The sequence below is a fragment of the Rhinichthys klamathensis genome, unplaced genomic scaffold, assembly GCF_029890125.1.
Source record: "Rhinichthys klamathensis goyatoka isolate OS25496 unplaced genomic scaffold, OSU_Roscu_1.1 h1tg000242l_1, whole genome shotgun sequence".
Taxonomy (NCBI): domain Eukaryota; kingdom Metazoa; phylum Chordata; class Actinopteri; order Cypriniformes; family Leuciscidae; genus Rhinichthys; species Rhinichthys klamathensis.
Genome location: NW_026606764.1, coordinates 4,450,024 through 4,473,304, shown reverse-complemented (window position 1 = coordinate 4,473,304; position 23,281 = coordinate 4,450,024). Strand labels below are relative to the sequence as shown.

Here is a 23,281-nt window from a genome sequence, read left to right as displayed (position 1 = left end):
TACATAGAAAACATGCCACAATGTACCCTGAGTGTAAACCTTAGACGCATTCATTGTGAAGCGTGCAGCTAGCGATTTGCAAAGATTAATATATGAATATAAAGTTTAATAAAACGTTACACTCACTTCCGTTCTTCTGGAGATTCAGCAGGAACACGAATATCTGGTAGCAGCTACCAATCCATTTTTCATGAGCAGCAGCTTAGCAAATCCAGCTTTATACTGATCCTCGTCTATAAATCATTGACGTTGCTCGTGGGGAATATTCCCTTCGAAAACAAACACAGCCACTGCGTCTTCAGCGGTTCGGATTTAGGAACATTAAAATGACTGCTGTGTTCGTTATTACACCCAAGAACAGAACACCACAATCGCTTAGACGCCATTCTGCTCATAGACAGTGCTCCAGCATATCAACAATGACCGCGCCGGTCCGCGCAGACTATGATTGACAGCTCTCTCATGGAGCTGATCTCACCCGCGAGGGCGGGTCTGTGTTGAGACGCTCCTGTCAATCAACAATCGTGGGAGGGGCTTCCGAGCGTGTGACGTCACACGGTCGAACGGCTCGATTTGAGGCAGGGGACTGCCAACACACATTTCAGTACAATCAACTTGTAAAAGTGCATGCACCATTATATGACCCCTTTAAGGTATTTTTAATTTTAGTAAGCTTGTAGCATAAGATCTTTGGCACTTAAGGGACTTGAAACTGAGCAAAGAGACAGTACATCAATCAAATGAATATATAATTAATTTAATAGAGGCATGACTACTTATGTATTTACTACGGTTACACGGGATATATGTATTTACAAACACATATACATCAATGTACAATACAATAAGACATCAATGAACGAGAAATGCGTAAAGTTTGGACAATGGATAACTTACACGCGTGAGCGAGTAAGAGAGAGAGAAAAGGGGAGGGGGAGAGAGAGAGAACAGTGGCAGGATTCCTCCTAAGACATTCACCTCTCCGATTACAACACGAAACATCATCTTAAAGCTCCTTAGAAGCTCTATAAAGAGATTATACTTGCACAAGTTATGTTATGGTCTCTCGGTGTGTCGAGGCATTCCCGTACGGCCCTGTCTGGCCGCGTGAGCTGAGTCCTTTGTGTGCGAGGAAGCGTCACGTGGGCTGCTTGGCGCGCGTGTTGAACGGAGGTTCACAGTCTTTGGGGTAACATTACCAAAGGGAAATAGTTCGGCTAAGTTCGTTTCACTTCGTGGAAGTGAACTGAGTCAACTACGGAAAACAAAACTTTGACTAACAAAAAAGAAATAAAGATCTCTACGGGGAAATCACGCGGAGTTAACGTTACATCTTTGCATGGCTGGTGAAGAAGCGCGTGCGTCGCTCGGTCCGGCGCGTCACGCGGTCACGTGCGCGTGTTTCTCCTTCAAAGCGAGTGCGCGCTCGTTTAAAGGTCCCTTGTAGATGGATTTGCTGAAGAGATATGTCACGGGGTTTTCTTTTCAATCGTCGATTGGAATTAAACACAGAGACTTATCTACAACTGAAAAACACAAACTAAACTAGAAACAAAGAAAAGAAAGGCGAAGAGCTCGCCCGGAGGCGAGACGTTACATTATGACACGAGGACAAGGGAGGAAGAGAGCGAGCGGAGGGGGGAAGCGTCATTTATCACTTTTGGAGAAATCCAGCCTCTTCCTGTCGGCTTGGCCAATTAGAGGGTTGGAATTCACTGGCGGGACTTTGGGTTTTATGGCTCTTTGTCTCAGAGAGAGACATTTGAAACCCTAATTTCGTCGGGTGTTTAAGAGCAGAATCTTCACAATGATTATGGTCCTATGTGTCACAAAGTTTTAGCAAGATGTGATATAAATGGCTAAATGGGAAACGAAGATTGGAGCTCAGAGAATCCAAACTTGCCTCACATGGAGTTGGTTACTCACAGTTTGCAAAGTTTGAAACCTTATCCCATTAGAGTTTTCGAGAAACATAGACCAAACCACAGAAAGGCAATTCATGAAATAGGGAACTTAGATACAATGTTCATGCAATTCTCAAGTGGATATATAATATATATATATATATATATATATATATATATATATATATATATATATATATGTATATATATATATATATATATATATATATATATATATAGAATACAGGATTCATTTCTCCTCCTTGGTTAGAATTCAGAGAGAGCCACAGTTCTGTGAACATTCAATGTGACATGGGCAAATGGACACACATAAAAACACATCGAATATCTGGTTAAATGTCTTTTTAAAAAGAGAAGTTTCCTTCTCTTGAACATCAAATTCCAAGTCAGTCATAAAAGTGTCTCGTGACTGGAAACCACGCTCTGTCCTGAGCAGGCTTCACTTGTGGGGGATGTGTGGGTGTGTGTGTGGGTGTGTGTGTGTGTGTGTGTGTGTGTGTGTGTGTGTGTGTGTGTGTGTGTGTGTGTGTGTGTGTGTGTGTGTGTGTGTGTGTGTGTGTGTGTGTGTGTGTAAATTTACATTCCATGCTTTTTGGGTCTTTAGCAGGATGTATTTAGTCCTTTCAGATTCACCCTCGCCCAGTCCTTACACCTTTTCCATATGGGACAGCGCATGCAACAGTGATATCACAGGCCCTGTCTGGGGTGACCCTCAGGTGGTGAAGGCACTGGAAACGGGACTTAAGAAGGCCAAATGCCATTTCTATTCGGGCCCTTGTTCTTGCATTGCCAAGATTATATGTGCATTGTGCTGCTGTCTGGGGGTCTGCAAAGGGTGTAAGTAAAAATGTCTGACAGGCATAACCCTTGTCTCCCAGCAGCACACCAGAGAATTCACCTGAGAACACAAAGTGTTATGGTTACATCAACGTAGAGTAAAACCTTTGACAATGTCATGATGGTCAAGATGCTCATCCAAACAAATTGGGTGGCTTACCTTGTGATAGTCGCTGGTTAATTGCAGAGGCCCGAAAGACTCGGGAGTCATGGACTGAGCCAGGCCACTTTGCCTCGATATTGCTGAAGATGCAGTCAGCATCACAGATCATCTGAAGCAATAAATGTTGAGGTCATTTAATGCACATAATAAATGTATGTAGTTGATAGTAGGTCTAATCATAACCCACTCTTACCTGAACATTGATACTATGAAAGGATTTTCTGTTAACAAAATCACCTTCATGTGCACCAGAGGGGTGTTTTATCCTAATATGTGTGCAGTCCAGCGCACCAATAACATTAGGGAATCCTGTATCAAAAAAGGAAAGAAAAGTATTCCACCTGTTCTAAAGTTTCTTTTGTGACGTGTAGCCTAATTCATGTTACCTGCAATGTTGTAGAATCCCTCCTTGATATAGTTCATTCTTCTGTGGCCGGGGAAGGTTATGAAGATGTGCGTATATCCTTTTAATGCCAAATACACACTTCTGACGGTGCGGCAAATAGTGGCTTTGCTAAGATTTTCAGCATCTCCTACTGCATATAGGCCAATTATATGTTTGTAAACATTCGGGATGCGCGCGCAACATGGTTGCAGAAGAGAGAGCGCGGGAGAGGAGTTAGCTAGCAAAATAATACGTTACGTTATACACATAGTAGTTAGATATCAACATTACATTTTATATTGATTAGATGGTACATATTTAAAATGTTCTCCGCGTACTACAACAGCTTGTCGCCCAGCGATAAGAACTGTTATTCAGCTAAGCTTACCTTAATGAGTGGGATACGTCTTACAGATCCGTTTGCCATAGAGCCTTGTCAATGGTCAAACGACGAAACGAAATGGCCAAGCATTCAGTGGCCAGAAATATATAATTACCTGATCGACACTCCAAGTGTTTATACCCAGGAGAAGTTGAAAGCGTACAAATCTCTTGATGCCTATAATTTTGTTCTGTGTGGTCATGTCCAAGACATACAACTTCATGATTACAAAGTTCAAAACTTCGTTGTGCTTAAGACGGAGGTTCTGCCTAGTCAAAGACAGGGTAAGAAGACGGAGTTGTACAAGGCCTGGGTTATCGTCAACAAGACCAACAACTGTATTCTGACTGCAAACTGCACCTGTATGGCTGGGTATGTAACATAAGACATTTATGAAATATTACATTTTATTATTATTTATCCAACCCAGTATTTGTCAGTAAGATAATCTAACTCAATTTCACTGCTTATTTGCTGAAATCATACAGCTGCTATTGACATGTATAGCCTAATGCACCACTTACACCAATGTGTTTCATTCATTAGATAGCTAGGAATAAATAATTTTGTGCAGGTTAGGGTCATGCTGCAGCCATGCAGCTGCCCTTATGTTTAAAGTTGAGCTGTGGGTCAGGATGGGAAAGACGGAGAAGTGTTGTACTTCAGGGACAAATATGTGGCTCCACTCATCCAAGAGAGAGGTGAAGCCAGCCAGACTGAGTAAGATCAGCTTCAGAAAGCCTAAGAGGACAGACACCCAACTGCAGCCAGCCAGAGCAAAGCGTAGAAAGAACAATGTGAAAGGTAGACACATTCTGAATTTAGACAAGATCAGGCCATGTACATATAACAAGTTAACAGCAGGTATAAATGATCTATTTATAATCTTATATTTATAACTTTTTTTAAGCCATTACTATCACGTCATTCATATAAAAATGTTATAACCAGCACCAAAGTACCATTTATAACATGTAACCAGCTGTAGTTGCAATTTGTATTAAAATAAGTTATCTAACTTATATTTTATTGTGTATTTAGAGCTGACAGATGAAGACATAGCATAATATATTTATAACCTTATATTTATAACTTTTTATTAAGCCATTACTATCACGTCATTCATATAAAAATGTTATAACCAGCACCATAACATATGTAACCAGCTGTAGTTGCAATTTGTATTAAAATAAATGTGTATTTAGAGCTGACAGATGAAGACATAGCAGATCTGAAAGTCTTGGCACCTAACGCAGCTGTGCTTACTAGCATGGACTTCAGTGACACTGATTCTGCATCCGAATCCGACACAGAGACCGGAGACCTGCCAGAGCCACTGGTAGCTCTGTATGATGTCACTCTGAGAGGCCTCTGCCCAAATAAAATACAAGAGAGAAGTGAAGATACCTTTGCAAAACTGGGGCGAGAATTAACTAACGAGCAGTGTGTGAACCTTGAGTTTACAACTAGAAACCAGTCCCAGTCTCAGGCCTGGCACACACACAGAACTGGCAGGATAACAAGCACAACCCTACATCGTGTCTGCACTGTAGAAACCGAAAAGGCAAAAACAAACCTTGTAAAACAGGTTATGCACTACAGCAATCAGGACTTGTCCCATGTCCCAGCAGTACTTTGGGGAAGAGATATGGAGGACACAGCCAGGAGACAATACACAGAAATAATGAAAACACAACATCACAACTTTGACGTGGAACTCTGTGGTCTTGTTGTGAGGCCTGACAAACCACATCTTGGGGCATCGCCGGATGGAATGGCACACTGTACCTGCTGTGGGAAAGCAGCTGTAGAGATTAAGTGTCCATACAAATACCGTGATGGTCTGATGGGGAGCAGTGAGGACACACAGTTCTGCTTAGACAAAGCACTACACCTAAAGAGGAATCATGAATACTATCATCAAGTTCAACTTCACATGTTTGTATGCAACATCCAGTACTGTGACTTCGTAGTGTGGACAAAGCAAGATGTCACTATCAATCGCATCAACAGAGATGAAGAAATGCTGCAAGCAGTCCTGCCGAAAGCTGAAGTGTTCTTCAAACAGTGTGTTTTGCCTGAGCTGTTAACGCGCCGCATGGATCCACTGATGCAAGCACCTACAGTCTGCCCACACTGTGAAAGACCAGACTTTGGGATGATGATTGACTGTGCAAAGTGCAAGAACCATTTCCACTACACATGCGCCAGAGTAAGGAGAAAGGTTGTGGAGTGGTACTGTGAACAGTGCAAAAATTAATGAGTCAGAATGAAGTGTAAATAGAAACAAATTATTTAATACACACTAGTATTTTACATCAAAGCACAATCAAATAAAAAAAATGTACAGCAATAATTATTACCAATATAATCAATTATAAATACATTAATATAATAATAATAAATATAATATAAAAATGTATACAGAAAATCTGATTATCTGTATTAATTGTTCTTCTATTTTATTTATGTTTTGGGTCTGCCCTTTTTTTTACTTGGCAAGGCTGCTATCACTATATCAGTTTGGTTTTGATAATACTGTTTTCTCTGACATTTTCATTTGGACTATGTTAATATGTTTGTTTTGTTTTTTCAAATTAATTACATTTTTGTTGTTATTGTTAAAATTATTATATATATATATATATATATTATATGTACATATGTATATTATTACTCATAGTCTATTAATGTAATTTACTTAATTGTTCAGTGATCCTTCTCTGTTTTGTTGCGGTCACCACCACCTAAAAAATAATAATTAAAAAAAAAAAGTTAACCACTCCAAGTTATCTTCTTGGGACTATGCATTTACAGAGGTTTGTTAATGCTCCACACACAATCACCATGTCATCTAAGAGGTCAACCTGTGTGAGTGGAATAACAGTTGTCAGAATTTTGAAGTTTTTCCATCTACCAATTACTCTTTCAATGTGTATTCTCACATTAGACAAACGCCTTGATGTGTCAACTTCTTGAGCAGAGAGCTGCTTCCTACCTTTGGTAAAGTGAGGGATCTTAAGGTTGGCACCGCGTGTGGCAAGCTCATCTCTGATGGTAAAACCACGATCTGCTAGAATCTCATCATTATGCTCTAGAAGGTCATAAAATCCAGACTCTGCTGTAATTTGTTTATCGGAAACACGCCCGCCCCAACCTGCCGACAGAAAAGTAATGGCTCCTGCAGGTGACATGCCAACTAAATATTTTACAGTGTTGTGGCTTTTATAAGTTGAGTACGTCTGGGCTCTGGAGGTTAAATTTGTGGGTCTGTTTATAAAAATTTCTGTGCAGTCAATAATGCACCTGCAACGCTTATATTTAGGTTTAAAACATTTTGGCATATTCTTTAATATTGCATACTTGCTTGGCCACTTAATGAGAGGTTTTAAAGTCGCAGACATGACAGGGAGCCAACTTCTCAAAATTTTCGAGACGTCACATTCTGTGACATTAAATCTAAAAGCAATATCCTTGTTGCTGAGTCCTAATCTTAGTTTCATTAGGGTAACTAATAGATGGTCCTCTAGGTTCATAGAGCTACGCACAACCTCTACACTGCCTTTAAGTTTCTGAATCAACCACTCAAAAATGACACTGGTCAGACCTGTGAAAAACAGAACATGCACCGCTTTGCTCTTGATAGAGCTAAAGGAAAACTGTGTTTTTCTGAGTGTTTCCTTTAGTTCCTCCTTCTCTGATTTCAGTTTGTTGATCTCTGAACGCAGGTTGACACACTCTGCAGAAAGTTGGCTGTACTTGAGTTTCAGCTCATCATGGAGAACCATCGGGACTGTGGCTTCTGAAATACAGAGTAGATTGTTGTTGACTTCTAAAAGATGCACTGTTACTTGTTTTAGCTTAGATTTTCTCTATTATTTAATGTATATTTTCAGACAGCATGTGCTAAACAGAATCATTTTCAACTTTATTCACAACATAGTTAAGCTGTATTGAAAAATGTATAAACAGGGTGACCTGATTCATCATAATAGTGACTGCCCTACATTAGTTAAAGGTGCTCTAAGCGATGTCACGCGTTTTTTAGGCCAAAACATTTTTTGTCACATACAGCAAACATCTCCTCACTATCCACTGGCTGCCTGTCCCCTGAACACACTGTAAAGAAACGCGATCTCTGTAGACAGCCCAGGCTCCACAAACAGCAACAAAAGCAAACTGCGGCGACCCGCTCCCCGAAACATAACAAACTGTTCCAGCCAATGACCGACAAGAAGGGTTTGGGGGCGGGGTTTGGGGGGTTAGTGTGCGGATGAGGAGGAGGGAGGGTCTAGCTAGCCTCCGTTTTGTTTGACAATAGTTCGAACGTCAACAAGAAGTGATGTCACCCAGGATCGCTTAGAGAACCTTTAAAATGTTAGAAGTTCTTACCGATGAAAGGACCAGCACCAGGCTCCATTCTGCAGTCATCTGAGGACAGGCAAGCGGCTGAGGATTCTGATGCAACCTCATCTGTAACTTCTGTGGACAGGTGGATGTGATCTGTTGGTCTGTGTGTGGTTTCCTCTCTTGTTCTTTTCCTCTTAAATCTGATACTCAGAGAAGAGAGCAAGCAGTCAGGCCAAAATAGTTTAGTTGCTTGGTAGATCACAGAGGCTATCAGTTCCCCAAATGAAGTCAAGTGTAAATCACATAGAATCCCTCAAAGGACTTAACAAGAAAATGCAGACATAACAGAAACGATCTGGTCCAATAAATCCTCTTGGCAAAAATAATGTGACATTAAATTACTGGCCATAAATTCCCTGCTCTTCAATGCATGCAGAGAATGGATGGTGAGTAATGATGTGATCCCAGTGAGCAACTAAATGAGGTGAAAGTGACAATATTTACCTCTCAAGTTTTGCATCGCCTTTGTTTGCTTCACACTGGGTTGAGTAGGAAAAAACAGACGGGACAAAGTCAGGACTACTGAAGTCCATGGACACCTCTCCTGTACAAAAAAGTTAGGTCTGTTAGTGTTACAGTTAAATTTAGTCTGCGTTCGCTATAACCGCGTTATTAGCCAAATACTAGGTACATTTGCTAGATACTAGACCAGCTAGCTAACTGTCAGGTTAACTAACGTTACCTAGCAAGACAACGTAACACAACTGAACAAAGGTAACGTTAAATTAGCTAGTAATTTAAGCTAGCTAGTCTCAAACTCATACATTGTTCGTTATTCTATTGTTAGATAAGTGTACTTAATACATAAAGAGTTTTTGTTGTAAACTAAATCGAGTGATGATGTGGGTGATTTAGCGCAGCTTACCTGATATGAAGTGAGAACTGCAGAGTCGGGCGTTTTTAATTAGGTTGTCGTTCCAGTCGATTCTTCTGAGGGCTTGTAACCAAAGACGTCTGCGGTTGGCGTTAAAAGGAGTGTGAGTTGATGGTATTCGGTAAAACCTCAGACCTTTGTTTACAGATTTTCGATTCTGGCAACCCACTGCACAACACGACATTTTCCCGGGTTTGTTTCAGCGGCCAGCTTCTGCATCCGACATGCGCAGTTGCACCTGGGTGACGTCAGTGTGACGTAGTGTGATAATTCCCCTATAGGAACATACCACTAGCGAAAAATCTGAGCCCAATACAGATCATCTGTGAAATGGTCAAGGCATGGCTCCGTGCGGTGCGGTGCTGAATTTTGGGACCCAACAGTCTGCACAGGTAGCGGATGCCATCCCCAGAAAAGCGGTAACGCTCTTGCAGGTAATTGTCGGGAAAAGCCAATGGGTCGGACCTGTCCCGAAACACTCTTTCACGTCTGAAAGCCCTTCTCAATATAAGTGCTTCATCATCTACGATGTCATCCAAAAATGGGCATGCCATTGTAAAGGACGAAACATGTGTTTAGAGCTAATTATATTGTGTCACGGTTGGTAAATCCTACGTTTTCTTCTTGTCTCGTGTTTCTGTTGTTATATGTCAGCGCGCTGATTAGATGGGCGTTCTGCTCGTCAGCGTTCCTCATCTATCAGCTCATTATTGTCACAGTGTTGTGTTATGTTTCCCTGTGTTGTCACTTGAGGTCCTCGTTCTCACGGTGTCTTTCACGTTTGACTTCATTTCCCAGCATTCTGTCTGTCACTCATCAGTTCATTGCACTCAGCTGTTTCCCGTCACCTTGTTAGGTCTGTGTGTATATATTCCCTGTCTGTGTTAGTGTTCATTACGGAGTCCTTGTTTAATGTCGTCACACTTCTGTTCCTGTTTGCTGCCTGTTCTTGTTCGTGTTTTATGTTCTTGGATTGATTTATTGGATTTTGACCATTTGCCTGAACTGATTGTGAGTACGGATTACCCCAATAAATTAACTGCACTTGGATCTCTCTCTTTTGTGTGTGATCCGTGACAGAAGGACTCCGTCACCTAAGAGATCCAGCATGATGGGGTTCCGTATCCTCCCTCCTACCACGGAGAAAGAGAGGATGGGGCGTGTCCAAAACTTGATGAGCTTTCGTCAGCAGGGCCTGCCGGTGGGTTGCATAGCTCAGTCATTTTGGACGCTCTCGAGGGGAATGGGATACAATGAGGCAGCATTAAAAGAAATTTTTAATACCTGTCTTGATGACCCATTGCCGGGGTGGGAGATAAAGGGTCTGGAAGTCTTGGATTTTTGGGGTTTTACCAGATACCTTGAGCATCGAAGTCAGTGGGATACAGCAGTCACGTCTGGGTCTCCTGAGAAGATGACCGACACACCTGAGCCGGTGAGTGGAACTTCCCCTGAGGCGGTGGGCTCGATGCTACCGTCTTGCCATCGTAGGCGGAGAAGGAGGAAGAAGGTCACGTCTGCCGATCCAGAGACTGTTCACGTCACGTCTGCCGATCCAGAGACTGTTCACGTCACGTCTGCCGATCCAGAGACTGTTCACGTCACGTCTGCCGATCCAGAGACTGTTCACGTCACGTCTGCCGATCCAGAGACTGTTCACGTCACGTCTGCCGATCCAGAGACTGTTCACGTCACGTCTGCCGATCCAGAGACTGTTCACGTCACGTCTGCCGATCCAGAGGCTGTTCACGTCACGTCTGCCGATCCAGAGACTGTTCACGTCACGGAGGTCGTCCCTGAGCAACCTGATCTGCCGGCCCCGCCCGAGCTGCTCGCCCTGCCGGCCCCGCCCGAGCTGCTCGCCCTGGTTCCTGTGCCTGAGCCAGAGCCTGTGCCGGAGCCGGTTTCTGAGTCTGTTCCAGTGTCCCTAGACAAGATGGCCGCCGCTGGGTCGGTGTCTGTTCCTGAGCCCTGGCCGCCCGAGGGGTCTTCACCGCCCTGGCCGCCCGAGGGGTCTTCACCGCCCTGGCCGCCCGAGGGGACTTCACCGCCCTGGCCGCCCGAGGGGACTTCACCGCCCTGGCCGCCCGAGGGGACTTCACCGCCCTGGCCGCCCGAGGGGTCTTCACCGCCCTGGCCGCCCGAGGGGTCTTCACCGCCCTGGCCGCCCGAGGGGTCTTCACCGCCCTGGCCGCCCGAGGGGTCGTCACCGCCCTGGCCGCCCGAGGGGTCGTCACCGCACTGGCCGCCCGAGGGGTCTTCTTCGCCCTGGCCGCCCGATGAACTTTGCGTCTCGCCCTGGCCGCCCGATGGACTTTGTGTTTCCCCCTGGATGACCGGTAGACTTTTTGTTTTGCCCTGGTCCCCGGTTAAACCCTCACCCCTGGTTCCTGTCTCCCTTCATGGACCTGGCCCACCTTCCCTCCCCCTGATCCTCCACCATTCCACCCCCCACCTGAACTCTTGTTTTGTTTGTGTTTAGTCTTGGAGCGTCTGGTAGCCGCTCCGTAGAGAGGGGGTTATGTCACAGTGTTGTGTTATGTTTCCCTGTGTTGTCACTTGAGGTCCTCGTTCTCACGGTGTCTTTCACGTTTGACTTCATTTCCCAGCATTCTGTCTGTCACTCATCAGTTCATTGCACTCAGCTGTTTCCCGTCACCTTGTTAGGTCTGTGTGTATATATTCCCTGTCTGTGTTAGTGTTCATTACGGAGTCCTTGTTTAATGTCGTCACACTTCTGTTCCTGTTTGCTGCCTGTTCTTGTTCGTGTTTTATGTTCTTGGATTGATTTATTGGATTTTGACCATTTGCCTGAACTGATTGTGAGTACGGATTACCCCAATAAATTAACTGCACTTGGATCTCTCTCTTTTGTGTGTGATCCGTGACAATTATCCCCTCACCAGCTGCAGCTTGTCAGATCATGTGTATTTATACTCACCACTTTCTCATCTTCCCTGTCAGATCGTTGTATGTGGTTTCCCGGTGTGTCTGTGTTCCTGTCGCGTTCCAGTCTCTTGCCTTCCTTGTTCCGGTTCTCGTTCTGTGGATTTTCTGGACATTATCGCTCATTGGACACCTTTCACCGCACCTCTGCTTCACCTTCCATCTGACCATCGGAGTTCCTGCGCCACCTACCTGTTTGCCTGTGTTGGACTCCCACACTGTTACTACCTTTAAATAAAAGAGTTAAACTGCACTTGCTTCCGTCAGTCTGTCGTGACTAGGGTTGGGTACCGAAACTCGGTGCCAATAGGGAACCGGTTCCGACGTAAACGGTAGTAACCAGACCGAATAAGAAAGAAAATTTCGGTGCCTGATTTCGGTGCCTAACTTCATTAGGCACACACGCGCACACACACACACACAAGGTCTCTCGCTCTCTCTCTCTCCGCCTTGCGTGTGCTACACAGTTTGGAGCACAGTTTCTTCTGTCTCGCATGCGCGCTCTTTCTCGCAAGGTTTGGCTGCATTTCACGTGTAAAATTACGTGTCAGAACGCCCTCTGGGTGTGCCGATAGTCTGAATCCCATATAGAATCAAGCCAATTCATTGGCTGATGGCGCCGCATCGACGCACTTACGTCGTCATACTATGCTGTCGCGCGCGCGCCATCTGCTCCTCAGATTTCTCTGCCGAAAAAGGAAGCTGGTCGGCAGCGCGAGGAGCTTGGCTGCGTCCCGTTCCCTATTGAGAGATATGTTACACCAACCAGAGATGTTCTCTTTCATAGGTTCACTCAACGCTGCGTAGCTAAGAAGCAGTGGATTTGTATTTGTAGGCTGCTGTATCACGTGCCGTTTGAACTGACGCGCTACAGCGATCTGTCACATTTCAAAGAGCCAAAACGTTATTTATTGTGTGAATCTCGTAAAAATATTGACAGAATCTGACAGCTGTGGATTTGTTCCATATCAAAAGTAACCTTCTCTGTATTGTCTGTCAGTGTCCTCTTTGTCCGCGATTTTTCTGTGTGAAAAGGGTCATTTGCGTGAGTCTCACGGTCAATGCGTGAGAGTTGGCAGCTCTGCCTGCTAGTAATCTCTATTAATCTCCAGTATTATTACATTGTTTGATACAATATTGTTTCATTTGATATTATGTAAATATGAATTTTTATTTTATATTGGTTTTATTATTACCATATGTTACTTGTATTTATATTGTTTAAAGATTTAAGTTAATATTGTGTCCAGTTTGGCCCTGTAAATTAAAGGGTATTATTTTTTGATAAAGTGTGTGCGGTTTCATTTTCTTAAGTACCGATTTAAGAACCGTTTAAGCACCGGAACCGTTTAAAAAATACCGAGTAGGTACTGGAATCGGATAAAACCCAAACGATACCCAACCCTAGTCGTGACATAACGATCTGACCATCAAACATGGAAGCAGCAGGAGACCCTTCCTCATCACTAGAGGCGTTTCTGAGTAACAGCAGTCAAAGAATGGACATCCAGGAAAAGAATATCAATGATACGGCTCGTGCTGTTCAGGCTTTAGTGGCGCAGGTGTCCGGGCTCACCCAACAGATTCAACAGCTTCGCGTGCCCGCTGCGCCACCCGCACCGCCAATTCCCCCACCACCACCAGCGGACCCATCCCCGTCAGAGCCTCGTCTACCAGTCCCTGAGCCATATGCAGGTGAACCCAATTACTGTCGTGCGTTCTTAACCAGATGTGATATGCACTTTTCTCTCCAACCTAGAACCTTTCAGGAGGAGCAGACCAAGGTCGCATTTGTTCTGACGCTTCTGACGGGGAAAGCGGCGCTATGGGGAACGGCGGTGTGGGCTAACCAAGACGACTGCTGTTCCTCGTTCCAGCGGCTCTCCGAATAGATGCGGCGGGTTTTCGACCGGGCCGCGACGGGGAGAGAAGCTGCCAGGGTGCTGGCCGAACTACGACAAGGAGAAAGATCTGTATCAGAATTCTCGATCGAATTTCGCACCCTGGCAGCTGAGAGCCAATGGAACGAGGAGGCGCAGTGGGACATGTTCCTGCATGGGCTGGCTGACCGCGTCCAAAGAGAGATTTACGCCATGGACCTGCCTACCGGACTTAATGATCTGATCGCGCTGGCACTAAGAGTGGAAAATCGTCTATCACGAGGCACCAGACGTTTTCAACCGGAACGTCCCTCTGGAGGTGCCGAGGGAATGCGTTCGGGAGGCAGGGTCGCGGTCAGCCCCGTCTACGATCACGAGCCCATGCAGGTGGGTCGAGCCCGGCTTTCCCGGGAGGAGAAGGAGAGGCGGAGATCCCTGGGCCTTTGCCTTTACTGCGGTGGAGCTGGACATTTCACGTACAATTGTCCGTTAAAAGGCCCAGCCCGACAGTAAGTATGAGGCTACTGTCGGGTGGGATCTCTGCCGAGAAGCCCTCATCTACATCTACCTTCCTCCCGGTAAGACTCCGATGGTCAACTCACCTCCACGACTGTCGGGCACTACTGGACTCAGGGGCAGAAGGTAATTTCATGGATCACTCATTTGCACTCAGATATCAAATTCCCCTCAAACCCCTTTCACACCAAATCAACGTTCACGCCCTCAATGGACAAAGACTCCCCACGATTTCACTGATCACCGAAGACCTCACACTCATCACATCCGGCAATCATTCTGAGACTATTTCCTTTTACATTCTGGACACTCCACTAGCACCCATCGTTCTTGGTCACCCATGGCTCATCCGTCACAATCCCAAAATAGACTGGCAGATCAAATCGGTGGCATCATGGAGCAGTTTTTGTCATAAGTCTTGTCTTGTGTCTGCCTGTCCGTCTGTTCCTGTTCATGTGTTACAGGAGGAGACAGTGGATTTATCAAACGTGCCCACGGAGTATCGGGATCTGAAGGAGGTGTTCAGTAAGTCTCGGGCTGATTCTCTTCCTCCGCATCGTCCCTATGACTGTGCTATAGACTTACTGCCAGGTACGTCTCCGCCTAAGGGCAAGTTATATTCACTCTCTGTCCCAGAGAGAGAGGTCATGGAGAAATACATTTCTGATTCTCTAGCAACGGGATTCATCCGGCCTTCCTCTTCTCCAGCGGGGGCGGGGTTCTTTTTTGTGGGGAAGAAAGATGGATCGTTGCGACCTTGTATTGATTACCGGGGGTTGAACAACATCACGGTGAAGAATACTTATCCTTTGCCGTTGATGTCTTCAGCTTTCGAGAGGTTGCAAGGAGCATCTATCTTCACAAAACTGGATTTAAGGAATGCTTATCATTTGGTCCGCATCAGGGAGGGGGATGAATGGAAGACCGCTTTTAACACCCCTAGGGGGCACTTTGAATATTTGGTTATGCCGTTCGGCCTTTCCAACTCCCCAGCGGTCTTCCAAGCACTTGTCAATTACGTGTTGCGAGACATGATCGACCAGTTCATATATGTCTACCTGGATGACATATTGATTTTTTCTTCGTCTCTCCATGAACACGTGCAACACGTTCGACGAGTGCTTCAGAGGTTGCTAGAGAATGGGCTTTTTGTCAAGGCGGAGAAATGCATTTTTCATGCACAGTCTGTTCCTTTTCTAGGTCACATCATCTCGGTTGAGGGAATGCGCATGGATCCTGACAAGGTTAAGGCTGTGGTGAATTGGCCAAGTCCAGATTCCCGTAAGGCCCTACTAAGGTTTCTGGGGTTCGCCAATTTTTATCGGCGTTTTATTCGCAATTTCAGCCGACTAGCCGCGCCTCTGACCGCCTTGACCTCCCCCAGAACGACGTTCAGGTGGTCAGACGCAGCAGAAGCTGCGTTTGCTAAACTCAAGGGTTGCTTAGTTTCAGCCCCCATCCTGATAACCCCTGATCCATCACGTCAGTTCGTGGTGGAGGTCGATGCGTCAGAGGTGGGGGTAGGTGCAGTGTTATCCCAGCGCTCTCCTTCAGACGACAAGATGCACCCTTGCGCGTTTTTTTCGCATCGTTTATCCCCTGCCGAAAGCAATTATGACATTGGCAACAGAGAGTTGTTGGCAGTCAAGTTAGCTTTGGAGGAGTGGCGCCACTGGTTAGAAGGGTCAGGGGTACCTTTTATCGTCTGGACCGACCACAAGAATCTGGAATACATTCGTACTGCTAAAAGACTTAATTCCAGGCAGGCTCGGTGGGCTCTTTTTTTCGGACGTTTTGACTTTACTCTCTCGTATCGCCCGGGTTCCAAAAACATAAAACCCGATTCTTTATCGCGCATTTTTGACCGTTCCGATCGCCCGTCTACTCCCGAGTGCATTTTACCAGAGAATCTATTCATCTCTACACTCACATGGGAGGTCGAATCGAAGGTCAAGAAGGCCTTAGAAGGGGTAACGCCTCCGACTCGTTGCCCACCGAACCGTTTGTTTGTGCCGGAGAGTTTACGGTCCAGCGTCATTCAGTGGGGTCATTGTTCCAATGTGGCTTGTCATCCAGGAGTCAATCGTACTATGTTTTTGGTTAAGCAACGATTCTGGTGGCCTCTCATGGCTTGTGACGTTCACAGTTTTGTATTGGCTTGCTCAGTTTGTGCCACGGGTAAGACTTCCAATCAACCTCCAGATGGGTTACTCCAACCGCTGCCGGTGCCTTCGAGACCCTGGTCCCATATCGCACTAGATTTTATCACCGCCCTCCCACCCTCCCAGGGTCACACGGTAGTTTTGACCGTGGTGGACCGGTTCTCGAAGGCGGCCCATTTCATTCCCTTGCCCAAATTACCTTCAGCCAAGGAGACAGCGTTGGTTGTCATTGACCACGTCTTTCGGCTTCATGGCCTCCCGACAGACGTGGTTTCTGACAGAGGACCCCAATTTGTGTCCAAATTTTGGCGAGAGTTTTGTAGACTTCTGGGGGCGACTGTCAGTCTATCCTCTGGGTTCCATCCCCAGAGCAATGGTCAAACTGAGCGAGCCAACCAAGATTTGGAAAGAACGTTGCGATGTTTAGTGTCCAAGAATCCTTCCTCCTGGAGTCAGCAATTGTCTATGGTGGAGTACGCCCACAACACGTTGCCAGTGTCATCCACGGGCCTATCACCATTTGAGTGTAGCGTAGGTTACCAGCCACCAATTTTTCCTAGTCTGGAATCCGAAGTTGCGGTCCCCTCCACCCACGCCTTCGTCCAGAGGTGTCACCGCACTTGGACTAGAGCCCGCGAGACTCTACTCCAAGTGGGGGCACGCACCAAGGCCAAAGCCGATCGCCACCGGCGGAGGCCTCCCGTATACGTCGTCGGTTCCAAAGTGTGGCTTTCTACCAAGGACATTCCTCTCCGCTCCGTTTCGAATAAGCTCGCACCAAAATTCATTGGCCTGTTCTCTGTCACTAAAATCATTAGTCCAGTGACAGTCCGTCTCAACCTTCCTCCAGTGTACAGGAGGATTCATCCCGTATTTCATGTTTCCAAAATTAAGCCCGTATTTTTTGCTCGCATTAATCCGCCAGTCCCGGTTCCCCCCCCCCCCCGCCGCGTCTCGTAGACGGGGAACCTACTTATTCGGTCAATCGTGTTCTGGACTTGAGACGGAGGGGACGCGGATTCCAGTACTTGGTGGACTGGGAAGGTTACGGTCCGGAGGAGAGAAGTTGGGTAGGGGCTAGAGACATCCTGGATCACTCCCTTATCGATGATTACAATCGGCAGGTAAGGGAGTCTGGGAACGCCAGGAGGCGTTCCTAGGGAAGGGGGTACTGTCACGGTTGGTAAATCCTACGTTTTCTTCTTGTCTCGTGTTTCTGTTGTTATATGTCAGCGCGCTGATTAGATGGGCGTTCCGCTCGTCAGCGTTCATCATCTATCAGCTCATTATCCCCTCACCAGCTGCAGCTTGTCAGATCATGTGTATTTATACTCACCACTTTCTCATCTTCCCTGTCAGATCGTTGTATGTGGTTTCCCGGTGTGTCTGTGTTCCTGTCGCGTTCCAGTCTCTTGCCTTCCTTGTTCCGGTTCTCGTTCTGTGGATTTTCTGGACATTATCGCTCATTGGACACCTTTCACCGCACCTCTGCTTCACCTTCCATCTGACCATCGGAGTTCCTGCGCCACCTACCTGTTTGCCTGTGTTGGACTCCCACACTGTTACTACCTTTAAATAAAAGAGTTAAACTGCACTTGCTTCCGTCAGTCTGTCGTGACATATTGCCTGACTTGATTGTAGGGGTGTGACGAGATCTCGTGCCACGAGATCTCGCGAGACTAAATATGACGAGATTTCTCGTCGAGTGAAAAAGCTGTCTCGCGATATCCCCATTAATATTTCACCGCTACACTCACATTCGCCTAAACTATCGTTTTGTTGTTTTTATAAAAAAATAAAAACCATTATAAACTAATGCAAAAGTCTGCTCTGCTCATCCAGCACGAGTTGCCGTTGCAATCAGTGCAGCACGAATCACAGTTCACTGATCGCGTGACGATGGCGGAGGATTCGTTGCGCAACAGACTAAACGTCTGGTAAATGTCTTATCATTTAGAATGCGCGCTCAGCACCGCTGCTCCCTATACGCGCGGTCACGAATTTGTAAGTGAAAGTAAAACACAAGCTCCCTGATGTGCATTGCGCACAAATTAGGCTGCATACATAAAATAATCCGTCTCCCAATACCCATCTCTGGACTGTTTATTTGCGGCTCTGGTCTCTGTTGGCACTGCGAATATTGAGAGAGCACTGTAACGTACAAAGGACAACAGACAAGTGAGGCTCCGTTTCTGAACTTATAATCGGAACGCAAGAACAACTGTAGAGACAAACAGCCTCGTTTCTCTCGGCCTTTTCCGAACTCACCGCATTAACCCTATAACTGCCGGTGCAAAATAAAACCGCAATTTCACAACAATTATAAAGAGTCTGTGTGCTAACTTTGATTATGGTTGCACTCGCACTTATTGTTTGCACTTAATAAGACTAAGAGAAAACAGTTATTTATTTTTGTTATTTATACGGTTTTTATTTCTCTGTTAAATGTGTGTTAAAAGGAGTTCAGTTAGGAGGTCACACACAGCCTCAATCAGAAGATCTGAAAGCTCTTACATGTACAGTAAGGTCTGAAGAGACTAATGTGAAATTATACAGGAGAAAAGCCAGTCAATAAAAACCTTTTACAGTGCTTGAATATTGTTTTCTTTCAATGCATTTGATAATTCATACTCATAAAGTAGACCTGAAATGACATGCATTAGAAGATTATTAGTTAAAACATTGAAAAATGCACCTGCATACTATTTTTCCAGTCATGAATTTTGTCATTGAGGATTTCTGAAAAATTGTGCAAAAATCTCGTCTCGTCTCGTTCTCGTGAACCCAATCTCGTGTCTCGTCTCGTCTCGTGAGATAAGCGTCTCGTCACACCCCTACTTGATTGACAACACTTTTGCTTCTTTATCAGCCATTTCTCTAATTCCCTCATCACATACAATAGCCTATTAAAGACCTATCTGTCAAACATAGAACAACAGCAGTCTTCAAAAACACAATTGAACAGTAACAATGCCCATATGGATAATTATTATTATAGTTAATAATGGTAGGCTACCATTATAATGTTACAATAATAATAGTACTTGACTGAATGCCAATATGTATCTGAGGTATTTTATTGCAGGCTGATAAAAATTGCGCTGAACACATAGATGACAAAATGAAATAACTGACAAAACACATTGGTTTCTGATCGGCGTGACCGCTGACTGAACAGATAAGGCACCAGGATTGACTAAGCCTGGCTGTTAGCCTGGTCTGGAGCAGGCTAGCTGCACAGAATAAATCGCCATGGTAACTTATGTGCTACTGCTTTCGTGAAACCGAGTCCCGGCTTAATTCAGCAAGGATATCTGGAAAATCCCGGCTTAATCCGCTATCTTGGTTTTGTGAAACAGCCCTCTGGTCCAATCCAGATAAGGATCAGTGTGTCCCCAAAGAAGTAGAGTTTCTGTCCTTTGATGATCCTCTGGGCATCTCTCTGACCACTGCTTCCTTGCTTGGCACCTGCATCTGCGCTCTTGTGATGGTCATCTTTGCTCATCACCGAAACACTCCCATAGTACGCGCCAACAATTCAGAGCTCAGCTTCCTGCTGCTGTTGTCATTGAAAATGTGTTTCCTGTGTGTGCTACTGTTCATTGGCCGGCCGCAGTTGTGGACATGTCAGTTAAGACATGCTGTGTTTGGCATTAGCTTTGCCCTGTGCATCTCCAGCATCCTGGTCAAGACTATGGTGGTAATAGCAGTGTTCAAGTCATCTCGACCAGAAGGCAAAGAAGCTATGAAATGGTTTGGAGCAGTTCAACAAAGATGCACAATTCTGGTCCTGACAGCCCTCCAGGTTGTAATATGTGCAGTCTGGCTATCAACTGCCTCTCCAACACCCCATAAAAACAACCAGTACACCTGCTCTAAAATAGTATATGAATGTTCTATTGGCTCAGTGGCTGGTTTTTCGATGCTGCTATCATACATTGGACTGTTGGCAGCAGTAAGCTTCCTTTTAGCCTTCCTGGCGAGAAATCTTCCCGACAATTTTAATGAAGCAAAGTTCATAACTTTTAGCATGCTGATCGTCTGTGCTGTGTGGATTGCATTTGTTCCAGCATATGTGAGCTCACCAGGGAAATATGCAGTGGCTGTGGAGATATTTGCCCTTTTAGCTTCCAGTTTTGGATTACTGGTATCCATTTTTGCCCCAAAGTGCTTCATCATCCTTTTACATCCAGAAAGAAACACTAAAAATGCCATCATGGGAAGAGAAACACAAAATAAATAGTTGTATATTATTATGGTTTAAAATTGTGGATTCAGATTTGACACTACTTTATAATTGTGGGGTTCACCTCTGTAAACATATCATCATCATCATCCATTTGTTTGATTTAAAATAGCACTGTTGATTAATTTATTTGTCATATACTGACTTTTATATGTTTTGCCTCCTTTGCAGGTTAACCTCCATACGTTTATTTTTGTCAAATTGTTTTATTTAAAAGGAAATATAAAATAAGGAGAAAAGACAGTTTGTCAGAGAAGCTTCATTATAGATATGTCAAAAAGTTTCTTACATAATATTGGGCTAGTTGCATATGGCCGCCATGTTGGATTTCCGATCTAGCGAGTGTGTGCATAGACAATTCAGGTTGTGCAGAGAGCCGAAGAAAGCTGAAAATGGTCTTTTGGTCTTAGAATCTATTATATAATTTAAAATACTACAAAGATCTATTACATGAGCAAATGGCATTTGAAACGCATGCATGTTTAAGTCAGGTGAATGACTGAAATATACTATACTGCCCACAAAGCGAAAATTGACTTGGACTCGTGGTTTATACAAATACATACCCAGCAAGCAATTTTGGATTTAAAAGACGTCTAATAGCCATCCAAACACAGCCCAGACGTCTAGGCTAAAACAAGGCAAAATTTGGGCTGTCAGTGAAAATTTTATAGAGGTCTAAACCATAGCCCAAGAATAGACTAGTCAACAATTAGAGAACAAAGAAATGAAATGAGTGAAGAAATGAAACCAAACACTTGTAATCACTGTTTACTTTGCCTACATGATGGAATATCATACATCTCGCAATTTTGGCAAAAACAACATGTAACCAAATTCAAGGTTATTTTTGGCTAAAAGTGGGTTACTCATAGCCGGACTATTTCGGGTCTATAGTTAACCGATGGTGAAATGACGGCTATTGTTCCCTGACCAATTATCCCTACTGTAAATATACAAACATGTAAATATAACTAAATTTAAAAATAAAATATAGCAAAACAAGGTAAGACATTATATAGACCCATCAGTATGCATCCACATCCACACCCATAATATTTTATCTCTTGAAAATATAAAACCTGAGGCCTGTTTCATAAAAGACGCTAAGTTAAGTGGGGATTAAACTCCAGCACCTGACTTGAATTAACCTAACAAATGAGGTGGGGCAAAAGCGGTTTCATAAAAGGTAATTGAATTGAAGTTCACTCAATCCCACTAATTTGATCAAGGTTTATCTAGTCTAGATAATTGTGTGTGCACGCTTTTCTTAACCCTCTGGGGACCTAGAACGCGCCGGCGCGTTTTGTTCATTTTTTTTCACATAGCAGAAAAATAGACTTAAAGTACTACCATCATTTCTGGTCATATAGAGTTAAGACATATGAGAAAATAAACTGTTAAATGTCTAATGCCCATATAGGCTAAACTCTGTAAATATTTTTTAGTCAGATTATGATTTGTCTTGCTATGAGGAATAATCCTGGGACATTTACCTACCTCAGAACAAGTGCTGGTTTATTTTCACTTCGAGGAGGAGCAACAGATTCAGCTGAGAAGTGTAAGTGTTGCTTGTGCTTTGTTCTAATCGCGATATAGAATAACATTAGTGTCTGTAAACGGAAAAATAGCATACTGTTTAAATGTGAATCATGTTTGTGTGTGTGTGTGTGTGTGTGTGTGAATGAACGAACGCACAAATACGCACTTTACAGATGAAATAAAAGACAACATTTCGTTGACTAGTTTTGGATAAAGTTTTTACTCTAAAATAGACATCAAATAAGTTTTTGTTAGGAGTTTCTGCTCATATGTTAAATATATAGTATGTTTTGTCAATAAACTAATCAACTAAGATGTTATAGTGTTTGTTCCAATGCAAGCTATATCAAAATAATGAATCCTCAACTTTGAAATATGTATATCAAACTTTATGGAAAAAGACACTTTTCTTTTCAAGATGTTTCCAACTCTAACTTTGAACTATGTATGTGTGTGTATGTATGTATTTATGTATGTATATGTATGTGTGTATATATATATATATATATTGTTCTTGCATTCTTTGGGGTCCTTGCATTCTTTCTCACACCTAAATGAAAGGCTCATTAATATGCAGAGTGTCTTTTTCTTCTCAGGTGTGAACCAACTAATTATTCACAAGGGGGCTGGGCAGTTGACGCCCATTCGCATATTGCCTTGGCAAACAAAAAAATGTTTTTCACAATTTTAATCAATCTATTGTGTTATGTGAATGATTAGGCAGGATGATTTTCACATCATTTTGAAGCCAGAACTCGAAGTGACAACATCCATTAGTCAAAAGTCTTGTGGACACATATTTAGTATGTGTTTTGTGGTCGTATTTCAGCAACTTTAATTTTAATTTTTTTCAATAATCACGCATAAACATTATTCTCTTAAAAATACAAACGTGTACATACATGTTGCTCACATATTATGCTAGCCCCGTTTGTGCTATATAGAGTGAATTTACACCTTTGCCATTAACATGTTTATAAATAACTGAAAAAAGCACAAATGTCAGTGCATGT

The 23,281-nt window shown here is 44.0% G+C and overlaps 1 protein-coding gene, 1 long non-coding RNA gene and 1 pseudogene across 2 annotated transcripts; 1 reads left to right on the top strand and 2 right to left on the bottom strand.

The window, feature by feature from the left end:
- Positions 1–20,723, top strand: part of LOC130100426 (extracellular calcium-sensing receptor-like) — a 39,750-nt pseudogene extending 19,027 nt beyond the window's left edge.
- Positions 2,596–3,466, bottom strand: LOC130100428 (uncharacterized). The gene is made up of 3 exons (XR_008808875.1): positions 3,119–3,466; positions 2,923–3,034; positions 2,596–2,823 (listed from the first exon to the last, which is right to left on the bottom strand). It is a non-coding gene; the product is annotated as an uncharacterized LOC130100428 (long non-coding RNA).
- Positions 4,887–9,183, bottom strand: LOC130100427 (uncharacterized). The gene is made up of 4 exons (XM_056265885.1): positions 8,968–9,183; positions 8,547–8,646; positions 8,085–8,242; positions 4,887–5,930 (listed from the first exon to the last, which is right to left on the bottom strand). The coding sequence occupies exons 1-4, from the start codon at positions 9,158–9,160 to the stop codon at positions 5,779–5,781; spliced, it is 603 nt and encodes a 200-aa protein (XP_056121860.1). The 5' UTR covers positions 9,161–9,183; the 3' UTR covers positions 4,887–5,778.
- Positions 20,724–23,281: the final 2,558 nt, after the last annotated feature.

Bases quoted from the DNA above. Each gene is read 5' to 3' on its own strand.
- LOC130100427 (XM_056265885.1), bottom strand. From the start codon at position 9,160: ATGTCGTGTTGTGCAGTGGGTTGCCAGAATCGAAAATCTGTAAACAAA. The intron at 8,647-8,967 runs GTAAGCTGCGCT...TTTTTTGTACAG, and splicing joins CAGTTCTCACTTCATATCAG to GAGAGGTGTCCATGGACTTC. The intron at 5,931-8,084 runs GTAAGAACTTCT...CACTGTTCACAG, and splicing joins TGGTGCTGGTCCTTTCATCG to TACCACTCCACAACCTTTCT.